The 13341-nt window shown below is 37.0% G+C and overlaps 1 protein-coding gene across 1 annotated transcript; it reads right to left on the bottom strand.

The window, feature by feature from the left end:
* Positions 1 to 5073: 5073 nt before the first annotated feature.
* Positions 5074 to 13074, bottom strand: LOC123866573 (protein transport protein Sec61 subunit alpha). The gene is made up of 10 exons (XM_045908217.1): positions 12906 to 13074; positions 12697 to 12764; positions 12393 to 12458; positions 11763 to 11973; positions 9795 to 9956; positions 9342 to 9437; positions 8672 to 8838; positions 8059 to 8199; positions 7259 to 7507; positions 5074 to 6936 (listed from the first exon to the last, which is right to left on the bottom strand). Exons 1-10 carry the CDS (start codon positions 12910 to 12912, stop codon positions 6673 to 6675), a joined length of 1431 nt encoding a protein of 476 aa, XP_045764173.1. The 5' UTR covers positions 12913 to 13074; the 3' UTR covers positions 5074 to 6672.
* Positions 13075 to 13341: the final 267 nt, after the last annotated feature.

Here is a 13341-nt window from a genome sequence, read left to right as displayed (position 1 = left end):
CGCGCGCCCGCCGGAACCACGAGCATTGTATTACATTAAAAAAAAACAAATTCGATGCACTGGTATAGTTGGCGTAAAAAAAAGAGCTCAGTCCTCTTAGCACGGAAGTGATGATTATCACATTACTTTATTGTGATTGGCTGAATTTACGGTATTCTTGCTGTAACAATGCATTTTAGCTAATAGCAAGAGAGTGTCAGTCTTGTTTTTAATTCAGATACAAGTTAGCCCAGCCCTTGACTGCAATTTCACCTGGTGGTAAGTGATATGTACCAGAGGTGATTGAGAAAGTCTAAGGCGGTAGGCCTCCTGGACGACAGTGACTTACGTGTGCATAGTGTACTTTCCTACAGCGCGGGAAACGAACTAAAGGTTGACTGACAAACAAATCGCGCGGCGAAACGCACACCAACTCCGTCGCCTCACTTCGTATTCGCCAAAATAAACAATGAATCACCCACTGCGAAATTCAAGGTCAGAGCTCTTTTTTCCTGACGCCAACTGTACCTTCTTTTCACATTTTGACCCTGGGCCCTTAAAATATGACATTAAAATCGTGAATTTAATAGTACATTAATTACATTACGGGTGACTTAAGTAGTCAATTATTGCACGACGCTAATTCACGTCTTGCAATAATAAATGACCGCGTAACGCATCCGTGACTTAAGGAGTCCATTTTTACATCGTGCTTTGGACTATTTAAGTCACGGATAGCCGTTACTACGTACGAGTTTGTCGTATCGTGCGCGTTCACGGTTTGAATGCCGTATATTGAGTAAGGGTGAAGCTAACATCATGGTCGTTCCGTCAGGCATGAGAAACTATTAGAGTAGTCATATTTTGCCGTAAACCTGTACAATGATAACATATCAAGTATAGATAATCTATATTAAAATGACTGCCCTAGCTACTATTAGATTCGTACAAACTCACAACCAAACAAAATTAATTCATTTTAGCCATTAGAAACATCTAAAAAGTTGTGTTAGTTGAACTAAAGTTATGTTTTAATAACCTGTCAACTAAAGAAAGGAAAAGAATTAGAAAATTTCACATAAGAAACGGTAACAATCATAATAAAATTATTCTCTATAGTAAAAATAATTTAGGGCGAGCCATTTTAATTTATTTGTCTATCAAGCATCGATCCTTGTACACATATTACTGATGAATACTATCTTCACATAAGAAATCTCTTTTGGCAGAAATATCATGGTATGTTTTATTGTAGATAAAAATTGGTTGTACATAAAAATAATATAATCTTTATTAGTTTTCGAAACGAAGCTAATGGGCGTTCAATGGGCGTTTTCCCAGGTTTTTTAGGTGTCCCTTGACATCTCAAATTCCATTCTCATTCCACCTATCTCCAGCTGTTCCTTGATGAATATCTCGAAGTACTGGAATATGAGATAGGGGTGTTGTAACTTTTTGTTTTGACAAAAATGCCAAGAGGGTCTTTTTATGTGAAAATTAGCTGATTTGACAAAAGTGCCAAAAGGGTGTTCCTTGTGAAAAAAAAAAACAATTAAAACAGTAGCGTGCTCATGCCACCCATCTCTGCCTGTTCCTTAACAAATATCTCGAAGTACTGGTATATGATGGTCACAGCCAGCAATATTCCCGTGCCTGAGCCGATGGCGCCGAGGAAGTCAGCCAGGACTGATAGGGCTCCGATACATTAACAATTTATTTTGAGATACTTGAAACCCTTTAAAGTAGTTTTTAGTAATTAGTTTTACATGCTCATCCCCAAATCTCTATTGAGTGTTCCTGTAAAATATTGGCTTGTGAGTTATAATTGATGCTTCGGACTTTATGCATATACCTACCTTCTTTGATTAAATTGAGGCCTCCTTTAGTTGCTACTGGTCTCGCAATTTTTGATATCTTTATGATTTTTGAAAAATTATTTATAAATTTAGAGTGTCTGCATCTTTTTATTTTAATATTAGCGGAAGAGAACAGAAAAATGAATTTTAGATTAAAGGCTAAATTTGAGTGCTACTGTAGACTGGCAGGTAAAGTTGCGAGGGTAAATAGTTTGGAATTGAATTGAGTTTATCTGCTATTTTCTAATTATATCGGATGGAAAGGGGTGCTGCGAGTGCTCTAAAATTAAGTTGCAATCATAATCAATACCAATGTATCAATAAAACTGTATATTCCTTCTAGTTAAGTTAGCAAGAATATTAATTTAATTAATTACTATCTTAATTTTTTTTTTGTTTTGTTGAACTAAGTCTTTGTCATTTTGGTTGTGAAGTTTACATGTTACTTAAGTTTTAATTTTTTTAGTTTTTAAGTTCCTTGTTCCTTTTTTAAGTTGTTCAACATCTGATCGATAAACGTACTGTATATAAAATTCTTATAGTTTTTAGTTGATGAATTGTAGCATAATAAAGGATAATATTTGTAATCAATATATAAGATGAAAACATCTTTATTACTTAGATGATTTGTGAAACGAGCTTGATGATTTGTATATTAGTCACTAAGTTTATTCATTGTACAATTTGGATTGGCCGATAACGATAAGATAAAAAGGGGAGTGGCTAATAAACGTGGAGAGGTTACCTGTAAGAGTGGTTTTAAAACGACGACATTCAAAAATATACTAACGTAAGAGGAACAACATTTATTTGACACAAATGTAAAAGTTAATAAATTTAAATATGAAATAAAAGTGTAATAATTTATCATAAAGATTGTGTTTGTGATTTCGTCAGACCTTACCCAAAAGGATGTAACCACAAATTCGCGGTTTTCAGATTTATTCCTGTATACTTGTGCTATAAGACCTACCTACCTACCAAATTTCACGATTCTAGGTCAACGGAAAGTACCTACCCTATAGGTTTCTTGACAGACAGACAGGCAACAAAGTGATCCTATAAGGGTTCCGTTTTTCCTTTTGAGGTACGGAACCCTAAAAATGATTGGGTTTTTTGACAAAATATAACAACGTTGAGTGCTAAGTAACTTATCGACAGATTACAGATTGACTTTAATTTCGGCCGTTAATCTATATAGCTATGGCTCAGAATTAAATAGGGATACCTACCGTTTCACTGAGACGGTTCGTGAGGCATGGTGTGGGTTGCGGAGTTACAGGAATTCAACGTATCTCTCTCATCCTCCCAACCTACACCATCGCATATCTACATCAATAAAAGTCGTAGATGTCCCTGCAGTATTGCCAATTTCTGCAAATACTACTAAAACTCATAATTTACTCACGTCTGCAAGTTTGACTGAAATAGGCTAACTTGCTCAGTGCGTGCGACTTGCTAGAGCAAACTTCTGCTATTGTTAACCGATTTCAAAAAAAGCCTCTCAATTCGTCGGAATCTTTTTTTTATTGCCAGTGGACACTTAGATTAAATGGTTTGTGAATCAAAAAGTGCTGCTGCACACTAGGCGGCAAGTAGTGGCCGCTTCAAGTTGCAGACGAGATTTCTCATATATTTTGCATGGCCTCGGCGCAAAATGTGTGTTCCAATGGCCACATTCGAGCCACAAGTCGCATTGATGGATTCTAAATACTTGTGGCCGCATCCAGCCATCAATGGCTGCAACTGGTGGCCGCATACAGCCACCAGCTGCTGCAACTAGTGGCTTAACCACTAGTGGTCGCCTTTAGTGGCCACTACTAGCACGAGTAGGTAGTCTAGTGGGCGGCAGCACTAATGGTATTTTGTTGTGGCTTGTGGTGTCGTAAAACGACGTTTCTTACCGATCTGGATAATATTACGATCTCATTGACCAATGACCATACATACATTGTTATTTTTTTCTTGAATAAATCCTCTGTAAAATATCTAGTTTATTTGTATTCGTTATACCTATGTATTTGTTATTGTACCTAAAGTTTTTTTTTTTTGATTTTTTCTCATATGCTACCTTTAATTTTACAGGGTTTAAGAAATCGCCAACAGTTTTTTGGTCCTTGTATTTTTGCATGTATAGTGAGGAGAATAAAGTTACATAAATAAAACCGTACTTTATTTTTTATTGATTTTTGTAATACCTACCATAAGACAAACTGCAGGTAACTGAGGTGACATCAGCTGTTCACGCTTTTTATATCGCGTCCGATGCTGCTGACCGTCACGCACATTTTCAGTACTACATCCTGAAAATTGCGGCCGTGGTCGCAATGTCTAAGACCTGGTGGAATCTTTGCTAAATTTGAAAGTTTATTAATACCTACTCCTGTCTTATTTGATTACGGCAACCTAGCCATGCCAGCCAGTCCGTGGTACCTAGATTGCGGTCCACTGTTAGAGTGTTTACACTTTAATAATTCAAGTCCTCGTAATTTATCAAGCAAATTTCTATCAGATTTTAATAATTTAGTTGGGTTTGAACTGTGGCAATGTAATTAACGGCCTGCGCAGACGAGGGACTATTGTCCGCGGAGGACAAAAATTGGATCACTAATAGGTATGGTATGACAGCTTCCCTGGCGCTGTGTTCTTATTAGTGGGAGCCTGGGAAGCTCCGGGTTCACTTCCCGGCAGGGGGTTGGAATTTTATAATTTCTAAATTTCTGGTCTGGTCTGCTGGGCGGCTTCTGCCGCAGCCAGTTACCACCCTACTGGCAAGGCCGTACCGCCAAGCGATTTAGCAGTCCGGTACGTTTAATTTAAAACATACATTATGCTTTGCAAAATATCCTTAACAAAGTTGATTACATATTTAAAAACTCTAAATTAAATAAACGTAGAACCTAAAGGCACTAACAAAAAAAAAAATACAAAGTATTATTCTGAGATTTGAAAATGTTTTTATTAAAAAAAATAACATTTCATTTCAATTTAAATCCTGCTAAATAAAAACAGATTACATAAATTAAATATTTTGTTCTATAACAACTAACAGTATATACAGTCTGACAAGGCTGTTTTGGCACTTGAGTGAGGGCGCAGTTGTAGCTTTATGCCGACACAGCGAACTATCAACCAAGTGTACTTCTCAAGATGGCGGCTTTAGTTCCGATTTTGGCCACGCGCCAAAAGAGCCTTGTCGGACTATAATAGAGGCTCGAAGATCAAAGAAAAAGTCTGCACTTGTCGGTAAATTATTTTATTATTAAAATTTATCATATAAATAGCACATAACCCGCACTCCACTCACGCGCGCCCGCCGGAACCACGAGCATTGTATTACATTAAAAAAAAACAAATTCGATGCACTGGTATAGTTGGCGTAAAAAAAAGAGCTCAGTCCTCTTAGCACGGAAGTGATGATTATCACATTACTTTATTGTGATTGGCTGAATTTACGGTATTCTTGCTGTAACAATGCATTTTAGCTAATAGCAAGAGAGTGTCAGTCTTGTTTTTAATTCAGATACAAGTTAGCCCAGCCCTTGACTGCAATTTCACCTGGTGGTAAGTGATATGTACCAGAGGTGATTGAGAAAGTCTAAGGCGGTAGGCCTCCTGGACGACAGTGACTTACGTGTGCATAGTGTACTTTCCTACAGCGCGGGAAACGAACTAAAGGTTGACTGACAAACAAATCGCGCGGCGAAACGCACACCAACTCCGTCGCCTCACTTCGTATTCGCCAAAATAAACAATGAATCACCCACTGCGAAATTCAAGGTCAGAGCTCTTTTTTCCTGACGCCAACTGTACCTTCTTTTCACATTTTGACCCTGGGCCCTTAAAATATGACATTAAAATCGTGAATTTAATAGTACATTAATTACATTACGGGTGACTTAAGTAGTCAATTATTGCACGACGCTAATTCACGTCTTGCAATAATAAATGACCGCGTAACGCATCCGTGACTTAAGGAGTCCATTTTTACATCGTGCTTTGGACTATTTAAGTCACGGATAGCCGTTACTACGTACGAGTTTGTCGTATCGTGCGCGTTCACGGTTTGAATGCCGTATATTGAGTAAGGGTGAAGCTAACATCATGGTCGTTCCGTCAGGCATGAGAAACTATTAGAGTAGTCATATTTTGCCGTAAACCTGTACAATGATAACATATCAAGTATAGATAATCTATATTAAAATGACTGCCCTAGCTACTATTAGATTCGTACAAACTCACAACCAAACAAAATTAATTCATTTTAGCCATTAGAAACATCTAAAAAGTTGTGTTAGTTGAACTAAAGTTATGTTTTAATAACCTGTCAACTAAAGAAAGGAAAAGAATTAGAAAATTTCACATAAGAAACGGTAACAATCATAATAAAATTATTCTCTATAGTAAAAATAATTTAGGGCGAGCCATTTTAATTTATTTGTCTATCAAGCATCGATCCTTGTACACATATTACTGATGAATACTATCTTCACATAAGAAATCTCTTTTGGCAGAAATATCATGGTATGTTTTATTGTAGATAAAAATTGGTTGTACATAAAAATAATATAATCTTTATTAGTTTTCGAAACGAAGCTAATGGGCGTTCAATGGGCGTTTTCCCAGGTTTTTTAGGTGTCCCTTGACATCTCAAATTCCATTCTCATTCCACCTATCTCCAGCTGTTCCTTGATGAATATCTCGAAGTACTGGAATATGAGATAGGGGTGTTGTAACTTTTTGTTTTGACAAAAATGCCAAGAGGGTCTTTTTATGTGAAAATTAGCTGATTTGACAAAAGTGCCAAAAGGGTGTTCCTTGTGAAAAAAAAAAACAATTAAAACAGTAGCGTGCTCATGCCACCCATCTCTGCCTGTTCCTTAACAAATATCTCGAAGTACTGGTATATGATGGTCACAGCCAGCAATATTCCCGTGCCTGAGCCGATGGCGCCGAGGAAGTCAGCCAGGACTGATAGGGCTCCGATACATAGGCCTCCGAAAGCGGCCGCGGTTGGGATGTACCGGTTCAGCTCGTGGATCATAGAGTTGTCTCTGTGACCGCGCATCACCATCTGTTGCTCTTTCAACTGTTTCGCGACCTGGAAGAAGTAATCAGTAAGGTGAGTCAACAGAACTCTGGATTTTATACTCAAATAGCTCTATTTTCAAGGTTTTGTATGGTAAAAAACCGGTTAAGTGCGAGTTGGATTCGCAGTCGAAGGGTTCCGTACTATCGTACAACAAATAAGTATACAATCCCAAACATAATTAAAGTATTATGTGAGATAGATGTTAATATAGAATGTCATGAGGCGAGCGTGAAGATTCACAAAATAAAACAAAACAAACTTTTAACAAAGAGCAAATCATAAGGAACGCGTGCGCAGCGAGTGTGTAATAGTTTCTTAACGTAGATCTTACATCTTTAGCCGACGAGCCCGACACGTCGATCCAGGTCTTGGAGAAGAAGGCGCAGGAGCCCAGCATGAAGAAGATGTAGAGCACCGCGTGCACCGGGTCCTGCGCAATGTGCGAGAGCGACTCGGGCGGGCTGAAGTAGTAGCACAGGCCGCCCACGGGGTAGGCGCGCGCCGGCCCGCCGCCGCCCACGTCCGCCCACACGCCCAGCAGGTTCACAAGGAAGTTACCACTGAACTTCACAGCTAACATCTGCCAATACAATTTTTTTATTTTATTTATTTATGTACCGGAAAGTTGCAACAATGAAGACAAAAAGAAAGAAAAAGTGGACAGGGAAGCACTTATCTCTATAAGAGATCTCTACCAGTGACCCTTGGCAGTGCGAGAGGTTATATATGGAGTAAAATAGGTACAGAATTTTTATCAAACTTGGCCTAGTAGCTTAACTGATGTTGACGGAACTCAAGATCAGACTAAGGGCTCTCCACAATCCATGATTTGCATCAAAAATCTGGATGGCTCCATTTCTTAAATCCTTCTCAGGTCCCAAGGATCAATCCAAGCAAAGGATTTTTCGTCGTGTACAGATGGGACTTTAAGGCGTTATCGCGTGATCATGCGAGTCAAAATTAGCATCTCGACTCGACTATAATTTTCTTCTTTGCGCACTCACAACGTAAGATTTATTTAATTATAATGCAAAAATACAAATGAAAATATTGATATTAAAAACATTAATTTTTCATTTAAAAAAAAAAATCTGAATCAAGAATATTATTGACAAGGCATTCAGTTGTTACCTGAGAGATGACGTATAGATTGGAGACGAGCGCAGACTGCAGGATGATGGGTATGTTGGAGGTGTAGAACAGTTTGATGGGGTACGACGAGTACTGGCCGCGGTAGCGCGCAGACTTGATGGGTAGGTCCACTCGGAAGCCCTGGAAAAGAGAAAAAATAATAATTTTCAATACATTTGCTCATAAAAAGGCTTTTCATTGCTGTCAAAACACATGTGTCATAACAATATTATAGCACACTTGGTCACAGTATAAAAATGTGAGAAACGCATTGATGATAATAGTTAAACTCTCAGTGCTATTTAAAATACTCACCTGCAAATCAGGTATTATAATATGTGCTTCAACTATAATTTCCTACTTTGCACACTTGTAATATTATGGTCATGTGATTATGCATGTTTGATATCAGAATTTCAACATGAAAATGTCTTAATTTTTGGTGTATTCACTAGTCAGTAATAACTAAAGCTATTTAAAAAATAAATAACAGACTTAAAAAAGGAAATTAGAAGGAATGCTTGGTTTACAGCGACTTTGTTTGTTTACAGTATTGTTTACCAGAATGTTTATTATCCTCCCACTTCTGAAGACAGAGGATGTAGACTCTTACCTGGAAGTATATGACTATAGCAAAGACGAGCACTGTGGCGAGCAGGTTCATGAGGTTGGGCAGATTCTGGCGGTAGAAGGCTTCGCGGAGTGCTCTGACTTTGTCTGGCCGAGTGGCTAGCAGGTGGAATAGGGCTATGACCGCGCCTTCGAATTCTGTGCCGCGACCTAAGCGGGAAAAAAGATAAACATTTTAATAATAGATTATATAACAAGTGCATAAAACAAGCCATTCCATGACCCAGCAATATAAACTAGGTTTTTCTCCTCGATCGCAAGATAACATTTTTTATTTATTTATTTTCAAAACTTACATCTAGCATTACAGGTGTTCCTAATTCGCTAGTGTAACAAACAAGTTGAAGACTTTGTAATACTGATACTGTCTAATTATGGAAAATTTTACTGGCACGGCAGTATAAAAATCAGAGTGGGTATTAATTTAAACAAATGCTTAAAACAAGTTTTTAAACAATTTAAAAAAAAATTGTGTTGTTATTTTTCTAACCTAATGAATGTTCCATGCTTTTATTTTTATTTCGCTATCATATTGTGATTTATTAGAAAACACTACTCTACTATCTGTAAACATAATGAGAGATGTGGAATTTGCCTGAAACAATCCTTGGGGAATAATTAATGTAAAGATAATAATAATATATTTTGCTTACCAGTGTTGACGGTTGCAGGTGAGAAAGCCTTCCATACAATGGTTTCACAAATGTTGGTGGCAATAAACAGTGAGATTCCAGACCCCAGACCATATCCTGAAATAAACAATTTGTTGTACTAATCGTCATTTAGAAAAAAGGAAAAACAGAACTCTTAGAGGATCACTTTGTTGTCTGTCTGTCCATCTGTTGTGTCTGTCAAGAAAACCTATAACTTCCCGTTGACCTAGAATCATAAAATTTGGCAGGTAGGTAGGTCTTATAGCACAAGTAAAGGAAAAAATCTGAAAACCGTGAATTTATAGTTACATCACAAAAAAAAAGTTAAAATATGTTCGTGAACAAATAATAAATTAGTATAATAATATAATAATAATAACATGCCCGCCATCACTTACACGATAGCCTGTACTCAATAGCTCCAGCTTTCATTAGCTAGACTGTAGAACGTACCTTTCTGGAGCAGTTCATCAAGCAGCAGCACAATCAGGCCGGCCACGAACAGCTGTATGATGATGAGCAGACACACGCCAGCGCCGATCTCGCTAGGCTCGCCGTACATGCCCGTCATCACGTACACGATAGCCTGTCCCACGGTTATCACCATGCCGAACACTAACAACAAATTAAAAAATTGGTTGTCTGTAAAGTTGGTTTACTGACGATAGTTGAACGTGACAACAAAGGCCGATTGTGTTTCTTTGTCGCTCGTTCCGCGCTGTCGCTTGCACTTCAAGCCTTACATGGAACGCCTCAGAGCGAGGTAACGCCGCATGAGTCATGTTTTTTCGTGCGTGCAGCCGGCTCTATCGAATTATAAGACGTTGTCACGTCAAAAAATTGTATATGTAACTTTTAAATGTGGTTGAAGTACAAGTAGACGCGCATGGGAACCCATTTACGAAAATGAGGCCATAAAATCACCAGCCACTTTGGAACCATTGACAAAAATCAGTTAAATGGATAAGCTTTAAAGAATCCAGTGGGAACTCTGACTCTTCCGGGATAAAAGTAGCCTATGTCCATCCCCGGGATGTAAGCTAGTTCTGTACCAAATTTCATCATACAGTTAAACTGAGAAAAGCTAGCAGATAGACAGACACACTTTCACATTTATATAAGTATAGATATTAAGTATGGATGAAGGAAAGATTAATTGTATGCAAATAAGCAACTTCATAATATTTAGATTCAAATCATAGCTGTTATTGGCAAGATGCCTGAAAACTGCATGAAATTGGCAAACTTCCCTAAAGATATGTAAATTATAACGAATCTTAAGATGAATGAAATAGATTTATTTTAATACTAGATAATACCAGTGACTTCTATGTATATATGCGAATTGGCAAAATTTTAAGCATATTCAGTCATGATTTTGTAAAGAAGTTTTTAATACAGTTGCTCAAAAAGTGGCGTATTGCAGGGACGTATAGCGTTCGGGATGTGGGCTATTACATAATCGTGCTTTTTTTTTTACCTTTCCCGCACTCGTGCTTTTTCTTTCCCAACTGTCAAAATATTAAAAAGAAAAACCAACCATGAAGTTTTTACTAAAAAAATTCATAGAAGTTTTTATGATTCATGCAAATACGTATATTTCTAAAAAGAAGCTACTAATTTGTTTCAATATCAGATTTAATGATTTGATTGAATGAGTTTGGTTAGGTTTCATTTCATTTCATCTCATTAAATTTCATTTTCATTTCATATCAATAAAAAACTTCTACTGAAGACTTGGCTGTATGGGCATAGTTACCTTTGCCTACCAGAATGGGTGAAGAAAAAAAAAACTCTACTTATATTCTACAGTTGGCGCCATTTTTCAGAAATTTTCTGTGCAAGTTTAGTTGTTGGTTGCCTAAAATGAGTAATTTCGACCCTAGTTTTTTATATCTATTAACAATAAAGTTTTTTTTAAATTAAATTAAATTAAGTTAGTTGAGTTTATTGTGTTTTTATTATTTTATTAAATTGCTTCATTTTTTCGCAACTGTATTAAAAATAGTCGTTCAGTACACGTGCGGAACCGTCATTGCAACTCGTTCCGACTGTCAACCCTCGCCTTCAGCTACGCCTCGGCTCGGGTAGACATTTGTCGGAACTCTTTGCAATGACAGCCTTTCCGCACTTGTAATGAAATATACTATTATTTGTCATGGCTTTTTTGCAATCAAATTTTCAATTTAGCTTTGAAAAGACTTTGTTGAAATGGAACTTTGGAGCCCCTAAGTTTTAAGCTCTGCTCAAAAAAATCTATAATATCTATTCATGCCAGTATAAAAACTTAAAACTTCAGGCTACACTGGAAAATTACTTTATTTTGATTAATAAATGCAATGTAATTTCATCCTTATAACCTGAAAATTAATATCAACCTGTAAGGTGAAAAATAATTCATAGTTAGACTACTGTCCTTACATTTTTGAGCTCCGTTGAACAATGCTCTGTCTTTGGGAGTGTCTCCAACCTCAATGATCTTTGCACCAGCTAGCAGCTGCATAATGAGCCCCGACGTGACGATGGGCGAGATACCGAGTTCCATGAGAGTTCCTCTGTTTGAAGCCAAGATCACACGGATCCAGTAGAATGGATCCGCACTATCTGACGACATAATGCCGAATAATGGGATCTGGAAACAAAAATTACATTCAAATGTATGACCTAGTTTTAGTTGAGTATTGAAGGATAAGCTTTTTTATTCTATAATATCATATTCCTGTAGGATTTTTAAAAACCTAATCCATATGGATGAATTTACGGGCCTCATCTATTTGATACTGAAATTGCTTGCACCCTGGATAAGAAGTAAGCACATTTTATCCCAGAAAAAGTTAAAATCTTATCAGTATTTTTAATCAGTGGTTTAAAGCTTAAAGATTTCTGTAACCATCCGATTTAATTAGAGGAAGTCATTTTCACTTTCACTAATGACTGGCATTTATTTAAGTTTATAATTTGCAAGAATGGTGGATATTAATATCGAATATTCGTCTTTAGAACAGGATTAAGAATGTATGGGATGGTATTAATTAATGTAACTTTGCTTACCTGGCAGCATACTAAGAAAATAAATAATGTGATAGCTGTCCATAATACTTTTTCTCTGAATTGTATCTGAAAGGTAAATAATCGTAATTAAGACCTTATTGAGTTGTGGAAACACCCTATTTATGTTATGTACCATTAACAGTTACTTGATGTATGAACATATAGGTTATACTTTCACTTATGGTTGATAATGCTAAATCGAACTTGTACATTATTATAATCATTTTTCAATGCATTTTTACGACATCTACATACATCTAGGACTCGAAAGTAATATCAAAGGGTTAAAATATCAGCATCTCACCTTTCGCTCCGGTTTCGCTATTTCGGGCAATATACTGCAAAACGGTTTTATAACTTCGAGAAATTTAACTGAAAGGGAAAAACACGAGTTTCTTTACCAATTTAACACATAATTTTCAACTTTAACACACAATTTCAGGGCAAACTCAATACGTGTCTACTATTTTGTACACGCTCGCATTTTAACACTTAAATATAAGAAATACTCACTTCCCATTTTGATTCACTGTGATTTAACTATCCTAACTAAATTATCAACTGATTAGTTTGCATGAAACCATTCAACTTTTGTTCAATAATAAGCCTCCAACAAGACTTTTACAAAAATGAACCTGCGCAACGCCACCAACGAACCGTCTACAAATGACACGTCCACAACGTCACGTCACGTGACCTGTGATGTTGGCGTGCGAAATGTTGCCATTCGCCTACTCGTTTATTCCATGGTTTATTCGATCAAAAACATCGATAAAATCGTAAAAATAATTTCTAATAATTTCTCATATAGTCGGCGGCAGGCCTGGATTTAGGATACGGCCTAGGTACGGAACGGACTGTGGATTTGGTTTGTTTCGTACAAAATCCGTTCATGTGTGGACTGTGGACAGCTACTCCCTGGACAATAATTTAATGTCTATGAATACAG

The sequence above is a fragment of the Maniola jurtina genome, chromosome 7, assembly GCF_905333055.1.
Source record: "Maniola jurtina chromosome 7, ilManJurt1.1, whole genome shotgun sequence".
Taxonomy (NCBI): domain Eukaryota; kingdom Metazoa; phylum Arthropoda; class Insecta; order Lepidoptera; family Nymphalidae; genus Maniola; species Maniola jurtina.
The sequence above is the reverse complement of the archived record's forward strand: the minus strand, read 5'-3'. Positions and strand labels throughout refer to the sequence as shown.